This window comes from Triplophysa rosa, linkage group LG8 (assembly GCF_024868665.1).
Source record: "Triplophysa rosa linkage group LG8, Trosa_1v2, whole genome shotgun sequence".
In the NCBI taxonomy this organism is placed as follows: domain Eukaryota; kingdom Metazoa; phylum Chordata; class Actinopteri; order Cypriniformes; family Nemacheilidae; genus Triplophysa; species Triplophysa rosa.
The window spans coordinates 4,155,823-4,178,266 of NC_079897.1; the positions used below are offsets into that span (position 1 = coordinate 4,155,823).

General features: G+C 37.6%; 2 protein-coding genes across 20 annotated transcripts in view; both read left to right on the forward strand.

Annotated features, from left to right (window-relative positions):
• Positions 1 to 16,847, forward strand: part of rims2a (regulating synaptic membrane exocytosis 2a) — a 169,537-nt gene extending 152,690 nt beyond the window's left edge. For all 19 annotated transcript variants that reach the window (XM_057339824.1, XM_057339833.1, XM_057339835.1 and 16 more), the window contains 5 exons: positions 12,062 to 12,203; positions 12,303 to 12,415; positions 12,545 to 12,646; positions 12,730 to 12,869; positions 14,436 to 16,847. In XM_057339824.1, coding sequence (XP_057195807.1) covers positions 12,062 to 12,203; positions 12,303 to 12,415; positions 12,545 to 12,646; positions 12,730 to 12,869; positions 14,436 to 14,651 — 713 coding nt within the window. In that variant the 3' untranslated portion in view covers positions 14,652 to 16,847. The remainder of the gene's footprint in view (positions 1 to 12,061; positions 12,204 to 12,302; positions 12,416 to 12,544; positions 12,647 to 12,729; positions 12,870 to 14,435) is intronic.
• A 384-nt stretch (positions 16,848 to 17,231) lies between these two features.
• On the forward strand, positions 17,232 to 22,411 carry LOC130557795 (dendritic cell-specific transmembrane protein). Its single transcript, XM_057339857.1, has 4 exons — positions 17,232 to 17,268; positions 19,175 to 20,245; positions 20,328 to 20,660; positions 22,031 to 22,411. Exons 2-4 carry the CDS (start codon positions 19,187 to 19,189, stop codon positions 22,088 to 22,090), a joined length of 1,452 nt encoding a protein of 483 aa, XP_057195840.1. The 5' UTR covers positions 17,232 to 17,268; positions 19,175 to 19,186; the 3' UTR covers positions 22,091 to 22,411.
• Positions 22,412 to 22,444: the final 33 nt, after the last annotated feature.

Genomic DNA, 22,444 nt, shown 5'->3' on the forward strand with positions numbered 1-22,444 from the left:
CACCACACTTTAACATGTGCCTTTTTCCTCTTTTATTGTTCTATTTGCCTTTTTAGAGCGCTATCAATGGTGTAGCAGCGCCTACGTTTACATTAGTTTAGCGGGAAGATCCCAGAGTTGCCAGATTTGTGTTAAAAAAATCTGCCAAATGGCCATTCATAGCTTGCCGGAAAACCGCGAGCTTAGAAAAACAGAAATACTTGGCAACAGTAAAAGGTCCTGGCAGATCGCAAGCCAGATAAATTGTGCACACAGGAAACCCCGCTGCACAGAAACCACTTTCTACTTTTGGACCTTTTTATAAATGTAGTGGAGTAAAAAGTATGATATTTGTCTTTCAAATGTAGTAAAGTTAAAGTACAAGTACTCAGAAAAAATAATACTCAAGTAAAGTACAGATACTCAAAAAGTACAAGTACTCAGAAAAAATAATACTCAAGTAAAGTACAGATACTCAAAAAGTGTACTTAAGTACAGTACTCAGGTAAATTTACTTCGTTACTGTCCACCTCTGGGTGTATGTAGATAGAAATAGCTCAAGTTAATAAAAACACAATGTTCTTTATACACCTCTGAAGATATAGTTATGAATATTATATTGTATTTCGGTCAAAAGATCCTCCAAAAATGAATATGATGAATAAATGATGAAAGACATTTTGTTTTGGGTGAACTATCCCTTTTTTTATTTGCATTTATTTGAGCCACCTTTTCACAATTCTCTTCTCTCATTTGTCAGTCAAAATGCGTGATGGTTTCAGAAAAATATCTCCATAAGAAACTATTCCTCTTTTTTATTGCTCTTTTTATAGATCATTTTCCATTAGGTCCTCTATATATAGTTCCTGCACAACCTGTCCGTGTCTCACTTATTTTCCAAATGATTTATGTTGTGTTCGGTTTCTTTAAGATGGGTTTGTGAGGAAAAATATTACGCACACTTAAAAAGCGGCTTTGACGTGCTGTTATAAACCTTTCCTCTGCCTTAGTCTGTTTCCAGAGACATCACTTTGATGTAGAACAGGAGTATGGAGCGAGTAGACGCCGCTCTGTGCAGACGGGTCATGCAGCGTTGCAGGGCATGGACTGGAATGTTAAAGAATCCTTTTGGCGGCCTGTTTGTTTAAGTTCCTCGCTGTCGAACTGACCGTGCAGTAGTGTTTATACCGGATTAGGAACAGACACTCTAGACACCTTAGATGTTGAAGTTTGGTGGTGTAAACAAAATGTTTGGAGTTAGCACACACAGTTTGAGTTGTTGCCCTGTTTGCACGCTAAATTGAGATTGTCTCAAACATATTTACAGGTTATAAATGATGTGAGTTTATACACACAGACGGAGGAGTTTGAACATCGCCTGTGACTTTTGGAACGGGCCCCAGAAAAGGTCACAGATGATGGTTTTCTTTACTTAACACAGTCAAACGTTCTCAGACCTGACCTGGCATTCAGAGTTTGTCAGAATGCCCTGTGCAGCTCATCCTTTGATGGAGAAATACTGCACTTATTCTAACAGCCACGCCTTTACAATTTGTCTCTCAGGCCGCTTATATAGTGTATGATGCAGGTGTCCTTTGACCTCCACTGATGGAAAGTTGCGGTGTGTCATTTTGCTTTTGTTTAAATGCTTTCTTCTGTATCAGTTAAATGTGCAGACAGAATTACAAGTGAGCCATCTGCAGATTTCTCATCCTGAAGGATTTCAACACTTTTTCTTACTTTTAAATATGTTATTTATTTATTGTTTTATGTAAACTATTGTTGTAAACTCCATTTTTTAAGCATCCTAAAAAACAAGATTTATTTTCTAAAGGAGCGAATTATTACAAGATTTAATGTCTTGCTTTTAAAACAAACAAAAAAGCTGTTTGCCAATGGGATAAGAAAAATAAACTAATAAAAAATATATATATATTTGTCTTAGCCCACTGAAAAACATGTTTTGTCTTGGTTTCAGCATAAACTTCACAAATCAAAGTTAAATTTGTTTGAAATGAAGCCATACATTCTTTTGCTTCTCAAGATAATTTACACTCTTGCTTTAAACGGTTCTTTAAACTTTCTTTCTTTCTTTCTATAATCTACCTTATTCCAAAACCATAAGGACCTTCGCTCTTATACCATTTTTGGTTCCACAAAGAACCTTTCAGTCAAAGGTTCTTTAAAGACCTATCTCTTTCTTACCTTTTGATAATCTGAAGAACCTTTTTTCACCACAAAGAACCTTTTATGAAACCGAATAAAGTCTTTTTATGGAACCATTTAGATTAAAAAAAGGTTATTCTATGGCATTATGAAGCACCTTTATTTTTTGGAGTATTAAGAAATTGTTTTTTTTTTAAGTGTGCCTTCAACTAAATTAAAACAAAATAGCAATTGACAAATCCTGGTGAAGAACTGATCTAGATCAGTCAGTCACCAATCAGATCAGAGAAGATTCACGCCAACCCCCATGAAGCATTGCGAATGACAAAAAATGTGTGATTGAGTGTGAAAAAAACTGACATTTGTGTTAAACCTTTGATGACTCTTACAAGTTAATGGACCACATTATTTGTAGTTTCAATTCCGTGAAAATGTCAACCTTACCATGAAAAAAATTAAGTTTTTACCAACGGTGTTTACTTTGGTAACAGCTCAGATTTTAACATTTGGTGGTTCAAATACCCATGTGAGATCTCTCTTCAAATTTGTAAAGCATTTGTTTTATTTTTGGTGCATGATATTTCATAGTCAGGTAAGTGCCATTTTCAGGATTGTCACATCCATAACGCTACATATTCCTCATAAATGGACACATGAAAATTAAAATAAAATAACTATTTTACGTTCTATAAAGAGGCATCCCTTCTCCATTAATTGGGTATTATTGCTTTAGGATTGTGCATTTTATTTCACAGAAATCCTACAAAGTTTTTCGTCTCCCAAAAAACGCGTCCTTTTTTTGTCACATCCATAACGCATGTTTATTTCCCTTTTTTAAAATAGAAAATGTGTTCATAGACTGACATTTTTTGATGTTTAGACTCTATCAACAAGGGTTTAGTAAAATATAAATGGATGGTTCAATATATTTGTAACAAATTCATTCTCTGAGCATTTTTATGTCACGTCCATAACGCAAAATGTCACGTCCATAATGTTGGAATTGCCCAGTTGTAAACGTAAGGTACTGTATGTAGAGTAGGATGTGAATATCTTCTGCTGTGACAAACCCTGTTACCTGACACAAAGCAGAGCATGTCACATTCTCTGTAGTCATGGAGATGTGTGCTAGATGCAGATGTTCCACATCCCCCCTCACTCCTATGTAGGTACTTTGTAAATTAATGGGTAGCAGAAGGTGGAATAAAGCTTCGGCTGCATTCTTATATTCCTGACATGAATAAAAATATCTGAAGATTAAGAGATCATTCATCTTATTCTGAGCCCTGATCTGAGCATCGTATTTTGGTCTGTGAGGATGTACTGTAATTGGTCTCACTGGGGCTTTGCGAGTATGTGTTGCTGTAGAGAGATAAACCAGCTTCAATCCTATTTCAGTTATATTCAAGCCGTTTTCATCCATATCCTAAATTTAGTGTTTGAAGAAGGAACGTTTCTAGGACTTATACGTTTTAGTATTAAAAGAACCCATATATTATTTTTTTCTGTGGAGCCCAAATAAACAATTTTCTAATTTCTTCTTAACTTTAAAAATAACCAGCATATTGTTTTTCATTTTTCTTGATGTTTTCATTTGACAGTGACTTTTCAAAAAGGGGGAAATTGTATAATTGTATTGATTCGTCATACAAAGAGAGAGATATAGTCTTTTGATCGAAGTAGACATAGAAGTACATGACTCAATAACATATATTTAAGGAAATAGCAGGTCCACCTAACTCTATATCTGTATACTATATATATAGTATATCGTCGCTGTCGGGCGGAATCCTCGTATCTCTAAAACCATTATTTTTCAGGAAGTTAAAAAACTGCATATTTTTTGAGTTATTAAACAGTGTATCGTTAAAGTTGGTATTATACGTTATATTGCTATCATATACTGCTGTGTACCAACATTAACACAACATTTCCCCAAAACCGTGTTTAATCGGAGATACAAGGTTTATAACTTGGGAGCAGGGAGATACGAGATTACGCTGTTATTGATAAGAATGGTACGGACACAGACGTCGCTGCTGCCAGCAGTGTTCATCAAAGTCTGCGGTCGCGTTGAGCCTTTTGACAAGAGACGAGGCTTTAAAAGCTAATGAAAGCTAATGATTGTGGTTACATACATCTTCCTAAACTCTATTTGAAACGTTAGAGCTATGAGTGATGCAATACCAAAATAAAACGTTAAACAGGCTATCTAATATAGGCAGAAATTAATCTGCACGCAAATAAAGTCGGCGGTCGCGTTGAGCCTCTTGACAAGAGAAAAGGCTTCAATAGTTAACCAAAGCTAACGACTGTGGTTACATACATCTTCCTAAACTCTATTTTAAAGATTTTAAGAACTATAAGTGATGCAATACAAAAAACGATGAGCTGACTAGGCTGTCTAACAGGCGGAAATTAGCCGAATCTGCTCGCAAACTTACCTTCGTGGCTCACGGACTTCCTTCTGCACCGAAGCATTACAGCTATCGATTTTTAACAAAACAGACCTACTAATATGTATCGAACCTAACTATTTTCACTCGTTATTGTCTAAAAAACTTTCAATCAGGAGACGTAATGCCGAGAAGCTCCGGCGGAGTGAAGAAGAGGTGGAGTTACGAGACTTCTCAGACAGTTGAAGTGTCCAATGGAGTTAAGAGATTTGCTCTCAAGCTATTTTCAACACTTTAGATTGGTTAATAATTTGTAAAAATAACAGACCCACATGGGGACTGACCAATAGCATCGATTTGTGAAAAAATATGTAATTGACCAAATTTGGACATAGGAGGTTTCCGCCCGACAGCGACGATATATATCTATATCAGATTTTTTTAAAGATAATACACCAATTTCTGAAGGTAGTTTAATCTTTCTTGATCATTTAGATAGTAGATTTAGGTAGTAGATACATAATACATAAGTATACTGTATATAAATAAATGCAGATGAGATGCTCGGCTGTGAGCAGATGTGAACACGCTGCTCATCAAGCAGATTTACAAAGATACGATGTCAGTTTTTAAAGGTGAAGATAGTCTAAAGTTTCCAGGCAAATTGAGCGAATGTTGATTTGGGTCGCTACAATAGTAGGACAATAAAAGGACAATGAACCAAATCAAATGAAAGAATGCTGTGTGGGTTATAAATGTAAGGTATATAATCAATTTGCTAGTTTAATGTCATTTTACATTATCCTGCGTAGATAAAACACAATTTTATGTTTCTAACAGAGATGGCGATAAAGAGGCAAAAGTTACGAATTGCCTCTTTAATGTTATGTTTATATTCAGTGGTTGTATTGCATCATCTCTCAAGTGCTATTCTTTACATATTATTTCTCTTTTGTTGGATTCAATAAAGAGCATTCTGCTCTCACCCACAATAACTTCCTTATTTTAAAAACAAGCGTGTGAGAAATAGTCCAGTGATTTTGTTCCTCATCTGACACCAGGGTTACGAAGACACTGTGCGGTGCGGGGAAAAACCAGAACTATCTTCAGCTCTACTGTTTTACTCCGTTGTCACCATAACCATGTATGGACTGATGGGTTCGACTGTATAACTGTTATTATAAGGCTCTCAGGAATACTTGATTCTGATTGGTCAATCGAATCAGGCTTTCTAGCGGTCTGGTATTTTTTTTACAGTTGAATGGTGTTAAATAATGCCAAATTAATATTTTGCGTGCCGTTTTTTATGTAAAATGAAGTGGTTTAGCTATTAGTGTGCCGGACAAAGATGTTATGGAGTTTGTTAGGCCGAACGCAAAGGTTTAGTGAAACAACATCACAAACATCTCAGACTCATAGTTGTTGTGTTTATTCAGAATCTGTTTGGTTTGATGTGTCTGTAGGTAAAGGATTTGTTTAAGAGAAGGTTTATTCGGTGCTGGTCTCTCTCGCTCTCTCTCTCCATCTGTTCACATTCTCGCCACACGCTGGTTGAGGAAGTGGTCGTTCCTCCATCTGTATCGTCTGTCTCTCGACTGGACATGTTAAAAGACACATTACAAGTGTGAATTTTTGCACTTCACAGCTGAGAGAGATGTTAGATCTATTTTATGTTACTTGAAGGTTGTTTCAGGGTGAAGCTTATGAAATCTTACAAAATGCTCAGGTCATATTTTAAATCAAAATCTAAAGCCTACAGCAACTGCATGTACTGATATTCTGTAGACCTGAAAATATACTCATATTTTATCAGTATAATATTTATACTACTAGCTATACTATTTATTCAAAATACTATGTTTTCTTTGGAGAAAATAACAAATTTCAACAAATTATAATTACATTTTCTTTATTTTAAAGTGAAATATGAGCTGGACATCACGTCACAATTATCACAGTTGTTATCTCTAGCTGGAATAGACACCAGCGATGTGTTCTTGATATTTCCTCCAAAGCAGGACATTCCTTTTGTGAGATTCATGGAGATCTTTATCTTGTCAAGTGTGATGACGGGGTACAGTTCTGGCTGGGATTATGGCAGGTGTTGCAGAACATAAACACACTGCTCACACACACACACACACACACACACACACTTATACCAGCCTGAGCCGCTCAAAACATCATCAGTCACACACACATACTCATTTTACAGCTGTTTGCCAGGACATTACTTCTTCTGTAGTTTCCGCGCGTGACGTTCTTTAAATTCCCATAATATGAGATGTTATCATATTCCAGGCATGTGGTCTCCGTCTGTGATTTTATGTGGGGTTTTTTACGGTTCAGTAGTTAAACTGCTGTTAAATTTGGGCTACGGACACCTCATTGTCAATGCTAATGCTGTTTGATATGGCGAGGTATTAATTCATCTTAGTCATCTCAGATATTTCTCTATTGTTTAATGACTTATTAAATAGGGTGACACGTTTAACCATTCACCGCCTTGGATTTACAAGGTTCAATATGCATTCTGAGCAGTTTTGAGATAACGAGTTAATGAGAATAAGTTTTTGTAATTTCTAAGAAAAAAAAAAGTAAATCAAATTAAGAATGTGTGAATAACAAAATTTTGACAAAAATGTCAGGTATGGCATTATGTCAGATTATAATACTTTATAATTCCAAGACGACTCTTTGTGGCCATAAGTGTGTTGATATCTTTTGGTTTAACCAAATGGGCCGCTAAAGCAATGAAGAGACAACACAGATGAACATGAATGAATGAGCTATCAATGGATACAATTCATTTTTAGGAAATAATAATGGTTCTAACGGTTTTTAAACCTCTTTAAACATTCTTAATGATCTTGTCAGCTTCCTGGTACGAATTGGTCGTCCAGCTGTGATGTCCTGCAGTGGTTGTTGCTTTTAGCATTACATCATAGGCCTACAGTAAACCCAGCAAACAAAGAGTCCCCCTTTTTATTTCATTCTTCCTGGAAATTTGCAGTATGCTGCGTGAAAGCTGTTTATTGTGTGATTAATGACACTGCATTCAGGTCCTCTCGAGACATTCCTATATACAGTACAAACTGTTCAGAATTGCCAATATCTCATCACCTGCATTTCTGAATCACTATGACCCGGTTATTTACATCAGTTATTTGTTATCTGTTGGCTTGTAGATCATTGACCGCAGACAGTATTTGACAGTCTTTAATGTCATCGTTCTGCAAAGTCTCAGAAATAACAGAACTGTATGAAATAGAGGACTTTCACAGAATTTCCAAATCTCCCAATACAGGAGAAAACATTATTGCTCAGAGGTTAGTTTTAGATTTAATTCAGTTCTCATATACAGCCACGGAAAAATAGGGAGACCATTTTAAAATGATTTTTGTTTTTTTCTGAATTTACTATTTATAGGTATGCGTTTAGGTAAAATGATCATTTGTTTCATTCTGTGTAACTACTGTGCACTTTTCTTTAGGAATAGATCTTTCTGTCACTGTCAACTCTCGTGTGCATTAACCCAACCTTTCCATGTGTTTTCCTAGCAGTTAAACATGGTACTAAAACTAGCTTTTGTGCATGCACGGGTGTTTAGAAACTTCTTAGAGACTCAGACTGTGGGGTCTTTTTGGTTTTACAATAACACTTGAATTCAGACGTCAGTCGTCTGCTCAGCCGGTTTAAACGGGTGCAGCTCTCTGTATTGTGTTATGAGAATGAGGAATGTGGAGACGTCACCTCTGCCCTTGTTCGGTTTCATATTCTCAACTCATATTTGGCAAGACATTAGTGTGAGAGAGCGCTTTTGGCAGCTTTAGTAGTAGCCGTACATTGTGTTATGTTCTTTCATGTCTGCCAGAAGAATTCGCAACAATCTGATGTAAAAGAGCCATAAAATTTCAGCACATTTTTAATTATGAATATTATTAAAAAAGTTATTTTACACATAAATGGGAATTGTTTAATTGAATGTAATCTGACATATCAATGGCATACAATTCTATTTCTATTCTGTTGTGTTGTGTTCTGTTCATTGGGTGGATCGCCCCTTACAGAGATGGCCATGTTAAAGGAACAGTTCACTAAAAAATGAAAATTCTGTCATCATTTACTCGCCCTCGAGTTGTTCCAAATCTGTATAAATGTCTTTGTTCTGATGAACACAGAGAAAGATATTTGGAAGAATGCTTGCAACCTAATAGTTATTGGCCACCATTGACTACCATAGTAGGAAATATGACAATGGTAGTCAAAAGTCCCCCAGAACTGTTTGCTTTCCTACATTCTTCAAACTATATTCTTTTGTGTTCAACAGTACAAAGAAATTTTTTCTGATAGTCAATGGTGGCCAATAACTCTTGGTGAACTGTTCCTTTAAGATCACATCAGCAGCCCAGCTATTCACTTTACCTCGGCTGCCCTGCTGTTAAATTTTAAACCCATTTTTTAAATAGTGTCTTCTTTTTGTCACGATCTTATTTAATGCTGTTTGCTAAGGCAAGCATCACTCTTACCGTTGCACATATTAAACTCCTTCAACTTGTGTTGACGTGTGAAGCGGCCGTTGAAAATGTTTTGATGTGGCTGCTATTTGCAGTTTATCGCTACGCAAATATTTGTCATGTTTTTTCTCTCTAAAAGCAGTGATTCAGTTGTTTCTCAGGCAGAACATCTTCTGCGGTAAACATTGACTCTGGGAGGTAGTGAAAAGAGACGTGGAGGTGCAAGATAAAAGATGTACGTCAGCACAGAGAAATAAATCACGTCTTTATAGGAGCCGTGGAGAAAGAAGGAATTAGCGCTCTGTGTGTGTGTGTGTGTGTACACGTGAACTGTCGGTGACCGGCATGTGGACAGTCAGGGCGAGAGATGCTGAAGTTCCTAATGGCCTCATACACACACACATTTTCAGTATCTCTGGGTAAAGCTCATGCGCTTCGAGGAGCATCTGAAGCACTGAGCCACACCGTGCCTTCTGATTGGCTGAGAGAGGATGCGAGAGAGAGCCTGACTCCGCCTCTCTCCCCCCTCCTGCATGTGTGTGTATTGGAATAGAGAGAGCTTGAAAAGAGCAGACAGCCTGACCGCATTGAGCGCTGGATACACTCTAATGCTGCATACACCAGGGAGATAAGTCGACGCAGAGCGTTCCATCAACCCAAACACAGACCCTCTTCTGCGCCCGGACGTGCAGAACGGACCGCAGCCAAACCTCGCATCCAGATCAGTGATGTTTAAGAGTTTGCTGTGTTCTGAGAGCTCAGCCCGTCTTCTGCAGTCTCAGCATCCTTTGGGTTCAGCGTGTGTAGCCAGCAGCGGTTAACATGGGCAGGCAGAGCCACGATGCAGCCTCCACCACGGGCGGCAACGGCGGGCGCATGCAGCGCTCCCAGAGCCGCATGAGTCTGTCGGCCTCGTTCGAGGCGCTGGCTGTGTACTTCCCCTGCATGAATTCCTTCGATGAGGAAGAAGGAGGTAAGAGAAAAGAGATGATGAGAGTGACAGTTTACCTCCGGGAGGTCCGGACGCGCTTCTCACATGTCGTACCTCACGTGTTTTGTTTTTTAATGTGACGGGTATATGTGGCATTATATGTAGGATATGCTGCGTGTTTTTTTTTATGTTTGATTCTGGTTGAATATATAATATAGTGGAACTGTGGCATGGTTTTTTTATAGCGAGTCATTTGTGTTAGTCGTGCAGTGTTGTAATGGTTTGCTGGGGTGCAAACAGTATCATGTGTTATGACCTTGAAGATGCTTGATTTCCTGCGTATTCTCTCTCGCTCGCACACTTTTCCTTCTCCCTCTCTTGTTTCAGCCTCCTGAGATTAACATCCCAGAAAATATCATATGACTTGTACTATCGTGGAGAACACAATTTGTTTGGGTAGTTTGATGTGATAGTTTTCATAAAATAGAGAGAACCGTTATCTTTTAAAATATTTAATATTTAAACTCATTTGATGAAGGAAATGAAAGAAATATATTTGGCATAAGGCCTGTTTTTATGAGAATCCATTTATGGATTGTGACATAATTCTCTGCATCTGGATGCTTTGATGTTTTATTTTTGTGATTTATATTATTCAGAGGTTTTTCTCATGACTGTAAAACTGTACTTACATATAAGTATACTGTATTGCAAAAATATTGATATATATTGATGTTTTGAAGATGATAATCAGCATAAATCAAGGGCTACATGACAAATACTACCGCAATATGTAGATACATAATATATAAAAAGATACATAATCATATATAAATAATACATACAAATTGAAAAACGGTCCTTCTGAAACCTTGTATCTCCATATATTCGTTTTTTGCCATAAATCTTTATTATTAGTCACCCCTTATGTTTGTCACTGGGTTTTGCAAATATCTAACCCATAAAAGGCATTAAAACGTGCTCGTGTTTTTTCCATTTCCTAAAAACAGTGAATTTGGACATACTAGGTTTTAGAAGGACCGCGACGATATCATTGTTTTTGTTACCGTAATGAAAATTCACCGAAAATCATCTTCATGATCTTCAATCACAAATCTTTTGCTTTTTGGGTGAGGTTCCACCGTGATGTGTTCCTTACAGGTGATTGACACAATGGCCTTCAATAGAAGCTGGTCTAACCCATTTTCTCCCAATGACACTTCACACAGCTTTAAAAATGAGGTTTTAGGCCCGAATCAGAAATAATGTGGTGCTCATTAAGAGACAAATTGCCGTAATCCTGCTCTTCAGACATTGCGTCTAGGTTTGTCTCATTCCGAATAATTGAGCTGAACGTCACTACACCACAACCTGTTACGAGCTCTCTGTTATTATATACAACTCTCCTGCGCACTGTCATGTGACAGGAACAATCACATCCGCCGACATGTTCGTCATTCTCTTGTGTTGAGCCACGGCTCAGGAGTAGTGGCGGATGGCATTGAATTCAAAAGGAAATGGAAAGAGAGATGGTTTTACCTCGGAAGCTATAATGCAAGTCTGCTTCATGTAATACGTCTCTCTCGCTCTTTCTCTCTCTCTTAGTTCTTGCCGTCTCATCTCTTTATTTCCTTTATTTTATTTGAACATAAATAGTTATTAAAGGTGATGTTTGCAATTTCAATGCCAATGGTAAGAGCAGAATAAATGATTGTTCCCCAAAACGGTATCTCTCTTTCCATCCAGCTTCTATCTCTGTCTTTCATTGTTCAGACAGATGAGTGATCTCGCTCACTTCAGTCGGCCATTAGGAACCATTCAGTCAACCTGCAAATGACTTCTTTGCATTAAAAGAGTAAAACCCTTTACATTGAAGAGCTATTTGAGAATACAATGAGAAAATATTGCAAAGTTTCTGACTGTTTGGTTCACTGCACCTGCGTAAGCCGTCATATCAAATCACAGCGGCTGGAGAGAGAAACTGGGAAAAAATGAAGATATTTTTGAATTCTTGTCCTGGTATGCGAGGGTCAAGCTCCTTTATAGTCAACTCTCTCTTTGTTTCTCTGCAGAAGCAGGAGGAAAGAAGCTTCGCAGTACGATTCAAAGGAGCACGGAGACGGGTCTGGCCGTAGAGATGCGAAGCCGAATGACCCGGCAGGCCAGCCGTGAATCCACCGATGGCAGCATGAACAGCTACAGCTCGGAGGGGAAGTGAGTAACAAAACATTTGAACTCACACAAACAGAACTCTCATATATCAGTAAATGATTCGAAAGACTACTCGTATTAATCTGTGCAAACCTGTCTCAGTCTCATCTTCCCTGGTGTAAGACTCTCCTCTGACAGCCAGTTCAGTGATTTCCTGGATGGACTTGGCCCCGCCCAGCTTGTGGGAAGACAGACGTTAGCCACACCCCCTATGGGTAAGCACAAAACTTAAACCCTGACGCATATTTGCGTCTGTATACACACTTGACTCAAGGGCTTGTGGCTCCGGTCGCACTTAACCTGAATTCCTTTAGTAACATCTGGTGCTTATAAATCCTCCATAGGTGACATTCAGATCGGGATGGTGGAAAAGAAGGGAGCGCTAGAGGTTGAGGTTATCCGAGCCAGAGGCCTTGTTGGAAAACCAGGTTCTAAATCACTGCCAGGTGAGTGTGGTTACTGTTTGTGATACTGATAGTCGGCTGATAAATCATGACGTGTGTTTAAACGTCATCTGTTTACTCTACAGCCCCTTATGTGAAAGTGTATCTACTGGAGAACGGCGCCTGTATAGCCAAAAAGAAAACAAAAGTAGCACGAAAAACGCTGGACCCACTTTACCAGCAGCAGCTGTCATTCGAAGAGGCTCCAGGAGGGAAAGTTGTACAGGTACAATTCTGATGCTTTTACAGATACCATCCAGATGGTTTTAGTGGTATATTTGTGATGGTTTTAAGGTAGAATTCTGATGGTACAGGTACAATTTTAGAGTGAGAGTTTACATGACAACAATGTAGTAAAAAGTTTTTAATTAGATTTTTTTGTTTTTTTTATTGATTTTTTTAAGTATCACGTACACACAACAACATTGTCCAAACTATCTGTGTTTACATGGATTAATGGAAATAAGTGAAAAAGCTGTATTATACATGCCAGGCCAGTAGTTGGCGACACCGCTTTGTTAAGAGACAATGCGCGCCTGCACACATACGCATATCCGTGTAATGTAGCAAGTAGTGCAGTAAATTTGCTTCTAGCACAAACACACAGTCCTGTAGGTCGCCATTGTTGTTTTGGTTATACTCGCACACATTATCACAGATTTACATTTTCGTAGTTTTTATGGAAAGGATAACTTTCGGAAATTTGCACTTTTAAACCCGTTTTTAAAAGTTTGCGGTTTCAGTTGCCCAAAATGCTGTTTTGTCTTGTAAACGAACAGCCAAAGCGTTTAAAAAGTTTTAGTTGAAAATGTTGACGTGTAAACAGCCCCTTAATAGTTTTAGTGGTGTAATTCAGATGTTTTTACAGAAAGTTTTGATAGTTTTACTGGTATAATACTAGTGGTTTTACAAAAAGAATTGTCATGGTTTTACTGTTATATTACTAATGGTTTTGAAAGTAGAATTTTGATGGTTTCACAGATAGAATTTTATTGGTTTTTAATTGGTTTTACAAGTAGAATTTTGCTAATACTGGGTTCACACTAAATGCGAATTAAGCGTTTTGCGCGAGTAAATTACATACAGAGTCAATGCAAAGACGTACAGACGCGAACTCGCGTCAATGTCGTCTTCCGCGAAGGTTGAAAATATTTGTCATTTTGCGTCACGCGAAAATAACGAACTTTTCCCGCGAGTTATAAAGAGCGTGGAACGCGATTGTTTGCGTTTGGTGTGAACCCAGCATATGTCTACATGAGGAATTCTCTTTTGTAACTTAATGTTTGTTTTGTAACATTTGCAATTGACTAATGTTCCCAATGTCTAAATCAAAATGTACTCATTTATTCCTAGTTAATCGTAAACATTTACTCTGTAACTTTTACTCAAAGTCACTGACTGCAGCTGTAATGCGTCAGAGGAGAATTGGCCCTCCCAGCTGAGATTAGTTTCTCCCAATGTTTTTTTCTCCATTTATTCATCATTGGAGTTTTGGTTCCTTGCCACTGTTGCCATGTTGGCTTGTTCACCGGGAGGCTGCTGATATTAGATTAATTTAGGGTTCTGCAAATTCCATTAACATTGCTTTTCATTGCATTTTGTTTTTGTTCTCGTTGTACTCTTTACACTTAACCTTCCTCTTTTGTGTTTTCTTTTTCATGTAAAAACAAAGCAACATTGTTAAAAGTGCTATATAAATAAACTTGAATTAAATTAAATCCTAATAGTATAATCATTTTATCCCCCTGAATGTCACTTGATATTGAAAATTGTATTTTCTTTTCCATTGTAGATCATTGTGTGGGGAGACTACGGCCGTATGGACCACAAGTCTTTCATGGGAGCTGCTCAGATTCTCTTAGATGATCTGGACTTGTCCAACCTGGTTATCGGCTGGTTTAAGCTGTTTCCTCCCTCTTCACTGGTCGACCCAACCTTGGCTCCGTTGACCAGAAGAGCTTCCCAGACGTCTCTCGACAGCGGGTCTGGCCCGTTCGGTCGCTCGTAGCAGATTTCTTAAATTTAGCATTATTGTAGCAGCCATCGAGCGGAGATTGAGATTTGCGACAGGTCCCGTTTCCCCGGTAACACTGCATGCTTGATGTTGTGTGTTCAGAGCTCGTTTCTTAGGGGTGATTAAAGCGGTCCTGTTTTTACTCGCAAAAAAAAGTCGCACACATTGTGCGCAAAAGAGCACCCACTAGGCTAGGGGTGAGACAGGTGAACGAAGCCGGAAATGGGCTCAGTAGCTTGAAGAAAAACACAGTTCCTGCTTTTAGAACCTTTTCGAAGCCATCAGAAATGGGTCTTAACTTAGAACCTATCGGGTTCTTCAGAAGCCCTTTTTGAAATGGGGTGAAATGTTCTCTTCGACTTTTTGTTTTCCATTTCATTCATGTTTGTTTTAATGTTGATGAATTTGTACGTACATGGGCAAACAGTGTTTCTTTCCAGAGACTGGGTCAAGCCATGCCAACAGACTCAGAAGTGTACACAAGAATATAACATGGGATTGAGCTTTGATAATTTCGCCTCACTCCCCAGATAGGATTCTGCTAGATCAATACGGAGATGAAATGTACGTTAGAATCATCATGAAGAACTTTTAAGATCAAAATGAATTACTTCTCTTGATACTGTATGAAACCTAAACTTTTTTTGCATGGACACGACTTTAGCTGAACTGGAAAAAAAATTCGATGGAAAATACAAAATGTTTTCTTGAGACTGCTACTTGCAAAAAAAGACGACAAGAGAAAAGGAAAAAACGAACCGGATCAGCCATTTTCAACGATTTCTATTATTTTTAAAGATAACTTTCACTAGTGCATGGTTTTCATGGGGGAGTGAATGCTACAGTGTGATTTCAAAAACATTCGTCCTGTAGACCGTTTATTGGTCTTCGCTGTATTTTACAGACATGAAGAGCTTAACATTTTATTTACAGTGAAGAATCTGTTCATGTGACAAAGATGTTAAAAAATGAAATGATTTAGTAGTGTAAAGGCGTAAGCCTTATGAAGGTAAAGATTATGTGCAAATTGTACATGTTTCTCTACTTCTCCCTTGTCCCAGGGTAAATACTGTACTTATTGCTTCCGTTGTCCGATTTCTCCCACTATTGTTCCCAATCTTTTTTCATGTTCCGGGCTGTTCATGTTCGGACGGTTTCAGCCTGCATATTGTTTGAAGTTCATTCGTTTAACAAGCATGTTGAAAAGGGGTTTTGGCGACATGGCTTGGGCACATCTTACAGTAACTCAGCATGTTTCGATTAAGACGATATTTGGAGAAAAACAACAGTTTCTCGTGCAGTGCATGTCGATGATGATCCTTTTACCCCTGAATTCAGTTTATGAGAAAGTTAGACAGCGGTCTCATGAGGGCCGGAAGGGCAAAGTTCCGAACGAACATTCCACCTTGTAAACTCATACTTTGTTGAAAATTTCAAGGAAAAAGTGACCAGGGATTTTTATATCTTTACGGAAGCTGCAGTGTTCCTGACAAAAGAGCCCAATGTTTCACGAGATCTTTACACTGGAGGTGACTGCAGCCGACGGACTTTCGCAGTATTGTACTGTGCAGTTTTCCAAGCATGATGCTGTCTGAAGAGAAATGCACACTGGGACGATGATATTGCCACACGATATACCTTTTGTTTTTATTTCTTTGTTTTTCCAGAAAGTAGAAGTCATTTAATATATTTTTGTTAGTTTATTTACGAGCCAAAACCTATTTATTTTTTATTTTCTATTTTTAGTAATAATCAGAGCTTCTTGTATCTTGGAAGTATGACACGGTTAAAATGCCTGAATGGGAATATACACGGAGACATTATACCTCTTCCAATTAAAAACATTATAACACAATTCTGCGTTTTTGTGATTTATCAAAATGTATTTTTCTTCGGTAACAAACTTTGTCTACATATGATTTCTGTGAACATCTGTTATGTCATATTGTAATAGGAATCCTATGGACACAAACTTGTCTAGATAGATGTTTTGGAAGTGGGATAATGTCTCATGGTGTCTCTTTCAAATGCCTTCTCTCTTTATTATGATTCATTATTATTTCTTTATTTTTTGTTGGTGCAATGTGTTAATTGTCCAAGGCTATGTCTTGGTCAAGTATGGTTGAGTACAGAGATTTATGTAAGTTATTTTTCAAATTAAAAAATAAAAAATGGATATTACACTGGAAAGTGAGTGTTAAGAACCAGTCTTTATTTACAATGTTTACAAACAATGCAAACAGATTGAATATCCTGTTATTTAGCCATAACACACTGTTACAACAGATGCAAATGCTGTAAAAGGCCGTGCAGTGACGGTGCTAAAACATACATGATGAAAGATGCATGTTTTAAAAACTTTCTGAAAAAAAGCATCTGTTTTCTTCAACGTAACGCTTTCAGAGATATCATCAAAATAGACTGAAGACATGCTTTAATCATCAGGTGTTTTTTAAGTGGTCAGTGTTGGTTGGTGGTTATGAATCAGCACCGTGATGATGCCTTAAATAGGAAGTGGGGACGCTGGGGAATAAAACGACTTCCTCTTGCTTCACTTATTGTGAATGCTGTCAAACAGGCACAACGCGTTTGGACAGCTGACAAACACAAGGTAAGTTTGACAAACACCTGCATTTGGTGTGTTTACAATATCACTCTATAAATGCAGTTATGATTAGAATTGTTGTCTATATGATATTTACGTTTTTTGCTGCTTGGTTCAGAGTTATGAAATGAAACCCAAGTGTTAGTAATGTTACACATAACTAATGTCTGAATGTCAATAGATAAAATATTAAAGCAGTCTGACACCTGCAAGTAAATCAATTAAGATTCAGTTTCAAAACTACTTTTGTGTAATGACTCAACTAACTGGGTAAATGATAAAGTCATTGGCTATATTAAGTCAGGTATTTTATCGAAGGAACCAAATGTGTAGTTGATCAAATCTTTTGTTTTACATTTACATTTATGCACAGACATGCACGTGTGTTTCCTAGGAATTAAACCCACAACCTTTGCACTAACACAATTATCTACTAACTGAGCTACAGGAGCATATGATCAGTCTACTGTTAATAATGTAATGGTTTATTTAAATGTACAAATAAATGCATGCATTTTTTGTTATGTAATGACATCCAGACAGTGGCTTTAACAGTGGCTAATGTGTCAGAATAATAACCAAGACATTATACAGCTGTGGAGTCCCCTCCAGTTGCTTTTAATCATTGTTTTTGCATGTATTATATGTTGAATTTTAATAGAAACAAACCTCATGAATGGCAAAGTCACCCAACAGCAATGTGAAAGACTGCACTGTAAAAAACTGTAATTTTACAGAATATTTCTGTCCTTAACTTACAGATTTTTATGTATTTTTGAAAAAGACCGCAAATTTACAAGAAAAACAGGGGAATTGTAATTTTACAATTTTTAATTAACAATTACAATTTTTTTAACAATATTTATTTTTTTTACAGTTTATTTTTGAATTACGATCAAAACTCTTAAATTACAGCAAAAGACAATAATTTTACAAGAAAAACGGGGAAAACTATTTCATATATATCCTTATATCCTATAATTTAATATTGAAAAAAATATTTTACGGTATTGTTCTGTATTTCAGTTTACAGAAAATTTCCTTTTTTACAGAATTGTTTTACAAAAAATTGTCTACAGTGTGAGATAATGAAAAAACACATGAAATGGAAAAACAGGCTTATTCCATCATAATCTTTTTAACTAATCCAAAAATACATGTAAAAAATATTGTGTTGTTTAAAAATGAATATAAACTTGTTTCATTGCAGTATTCGAGATGTGAAAAGTTATAACATTACGGCCGGGTTTCACGGAGAAGGCTTATCTTAGGCCAAAACTATGCCTTAGTTAAATTGGATTGAGTCGCTTTTATAAAAAGCATTACGGGTGCACATCTTAAGACAAACAACGGCACTCTATTCAAGGCAAGTTATTTTAATTTCAGACATCTTAATCATTCATTTTAGACTGGGACTAGTCTTAGGTCTTGTCTGTGAAACCGGGCACACATCTTTTTGTGATTTTGACCAGTTTGTCCTGTTTCAATTTTGTGCAAATAAATGAAAAAATATATATTTGGAATTTGGGAGAGATGTTATCACTAGTTTGCGGAATGAAAAAATAGATAACCACCTACAGTATAGACCTGTTCAGATGATGTAAAAAACATTGGTTCAACGATGGTCCAGAACAACTTCCTGTTTCAGCTACAAGAACATTTAAACAAAATACAACCAACAGAATATTTAAATGTCCAGTGTATGAAATTTGCGGAATCTAGTGGTGAGGTTGCAAATTGCAACCAACGGCTCACTCCACCCCTCCCTTTTAAAGACCTATGGTGGTTGACACAGCAACAAATTCAGAAAAACTGAAAATGATTTTGGAGCGGTCTCTTGATTTTTCCATGGCTTTAAGAGTCATTCATCATTTTCCATTTTAAACGTCCATTTGTTGTGATATTATTTCAGGTAAACAAAGTGATGAAGATGCGAACGAAAATATATCAGTTGATATCGAGTCTACGCCAGATCTGGTCAAGTGTGTATGGCCTCTACACAAGCAGCACCACTAAGAGCTGGAAGGAAAAACTTCTCCTGGCTTTAACCTGCATCACCGCCAGCCTCATTCTGAGCGGTTTACTCTTCCTCATCCTCCACTATTCCTTCAAATGTCTCCTTGAAGTCTCACTTTCCATTAGCTGTGGCTTTTGTGTAAGTTTAACCCCAGCCATGTATTTCTCAGAAAGAGCCCGCTGTTTTGGAGCCCTGCTTTTGATCTCCATGGGTTTGAAACAAGTGAGGTCTCTTCTTTTGACATTCGGAACCAGCTTGGTTATTTTCTTCAACGTCCAGAACACGTTACGCAACACGAGATTGCTAGCGAAAGGCCTGCTCTGCAACTTGGAGGAAAAATTGTTGGATATTGACACAGAGCCCCTCGGAAATTACATCAAAATGCTGAAGTGGGTGGGAAAGCAACTTAAAAAGTACTTTGTACATCTGGATCTAGCGGACTACTATGTAGACTTAAAACTTAAGCCAAAAGTTCACTCAGAGAGCTTTAAAAATCAACTGGCCGATGCTGAACGAACCCTAAACGAGACCACACGGAGCGTACTCGCGCTGACCGACGTCATATCCTCCGCAGGAAAGATCGTGTGCCCGACGTTAGGTCTTTTCCTTCTGATGCTTCTCACCGCTCTGTACCTCAGGCGATTCCATGTCGACAAAAAGTACAACAACATATACATCACGAAAAATTTTCTTCGGTTTGATGAAAAGCAAAGGGAGAAAGGAAAGCCTAGCGTCCTGCCGTTCACCAAAAGCGAATCGAGACGTTACGTCATGACGCCGTCTCTTGGTCTGACAGCGCAGCGGTGGAAAGCCATGCTTAAGTTCAGTATTCCCGTATTCACCCACTGTCTCGCCTGGCTGGTGTTTATCGGTCTGGACAGCATGATTTACTGGCTTATTGTGGTTATAAGTAAGCGTCTTGGGGATCTGGAGCCACTTCATGTTCCTGTGGGCATTAAACTTCAGGTAGGCTATGTGGAATCCAGCTTCAGTCACTTTCATTTTAATGTCTTAATTTTGACCGTTTTTTCTTTCTCTATGTTGTAAGGAGGCCACTTTATTTTTAGGTTTACCAGTTGAAACAAGTGCAAAAATGGAAAACTTTTCCTACACGGTGTCTCTGTTCGAGAAGAAGTGTTTGCCTGAACCTGAACTGTGGCTCTACAGATCTCTGGTTCCACTGTCTGTCATACTGGTATCACTGGTTCTTCTGAGCCTGCTGTCGTCGCAACTCACGCAGCTCAGAGTTGTGCTGTCTGAGCAGTTTTTCTCAGATGTTGCAGAGAAGCGTGCTGCCTATCTGCATGCCAAGATCTTAAGAAAGCGTCACAAACATGAAGCTGAAGAGCTGCACGGAGAGCTGAAGACTTTAGCCATGCAGGTTGGTACTGTATCTTTTCATTTCCTGTCAAACAGAAATTGTACCTGACCTTGTTTTAGATCATTCGACTAAGGTCAAAAAACACACTGTACTAAGTATGCAAACACATGCTTTCAGTCCATTTTTTTACTTCCCAGAACAATACTTTAAATTACACTAAAGTGGTTGATTTACAGTATACTGCCAGAAAGGTCTAGATATATGTGGCCTGGTATACTTGTACTCAATCTTTTAATCGAAATATACTTAAAATATTCTTAAAGTACAGTTAAAGGCGTATTTTTAAGTATAAAAATAGAACATAGGAACATAGTAGTATACTTAAAGTGCAAAACGGTGTTAAATTCGCTTCAAAACTTAAAGGGCCGGTGTCCTAAAATTTCATCCTACATCAATATTATGTCATTTTTTTGGGCTGTAAAACTATCCTACCTGCTAATTTTATACTGCTACGACAATCTGATAGGGTATTTTCGTTGTTAAATCATTCTACATATTTATTTATTACTGGTAGGACAATTTGATAGGGTAATTTTCACTGTAAACTCATTCTATGTGTTTATTTTAAACTGGTAGGACAATCTGACAGGGTATTTTGCACTGTAAAATCATCCTACCTGTTTATTTTGTCGATGTGGTTTCGATTAAATACATGTTTGCGCTGCGGTAGGAAAATCTGACATGGTAGGACAATTCGACAGAACACCAGTTTCCCAGACAGGGTTTAAACCTAGTCCCAGATTAACTTGTTCGAGGTGTCTTGATCGACAACAACTTACACTGACATATCTTAAAATATATATATTTTTATGTATCAAGATGCACACCAGTATGTTTTTCAAATCGATTTAAATATCATAGGCTAACTCAATTCTAGTCCTGGATTAAGATAATCCCTATCCAGTTATAGTTTATTACTTCAAAGTGTACTTTTATAAACTAAAAAGTGGGCCAATTCAGTTCCAAGTATTATGAAAATAGTACACTTATAAATGTACTAGTAATGGTATTAGAATACTTAATACATAAAATACATTTAAAAATATACTTGAGCTATAATGAACTTGAAGTATACTTATTTTTTAAGGGTTGGCAAAAAATGTAGACAGGCAGAAAGTGTGTAATTTTCCTCAATTTACTGGCAAATCTCTTATGCCGTTTTGCTGCTCAAGTAAATTGATCTTGTTTTATAGGCTGATATTTTTTAATAAAAATACTGATGTAAAAATGTTTTTCTTGAAGTGTGAGCAGTAGCACAAGGCAGACTTACATGTAGTGCTCATTGCAGGAATCTCTAATCATGTGGGAAAAAAATGTATCACTGATTTTATCAACAGCTTTATTGAAATGTCTTTTTCTATTCATTACAGCCCAGTTTTTGGTGCCCCCTACTCTTCCATAAGCACAGAAAAGACACAGATCCTGTTTAAATGTCTGAGGTTTGTCTGGTGATCACAGGTTTGATATAATACACACCACGTTAGATTGCAAAATCGGTTTGCGCAACGCTTTGTGTTAAGCTTGTACTGTATGGAGGGGCCTGGGACCACAGGGGACTAGGTGTTGCCTTCCTAGTGTATGTAATGCGATCCAGCTGACCCAGGTAGTCAGCATGTGCTACAGCTTTCCTGTAGCTCAGTGGCAAGAGCATGGCGTTAGCGACACCATGGTCATGGGTTCGATCCCAGAGGACTGCACATACTTAGAAACAAATGTATAGTATAATGCAATGTAAGTCGCTTTGGATAAAAGCGTCTGCCAAATGCGTAAATGTAAATGTGTGA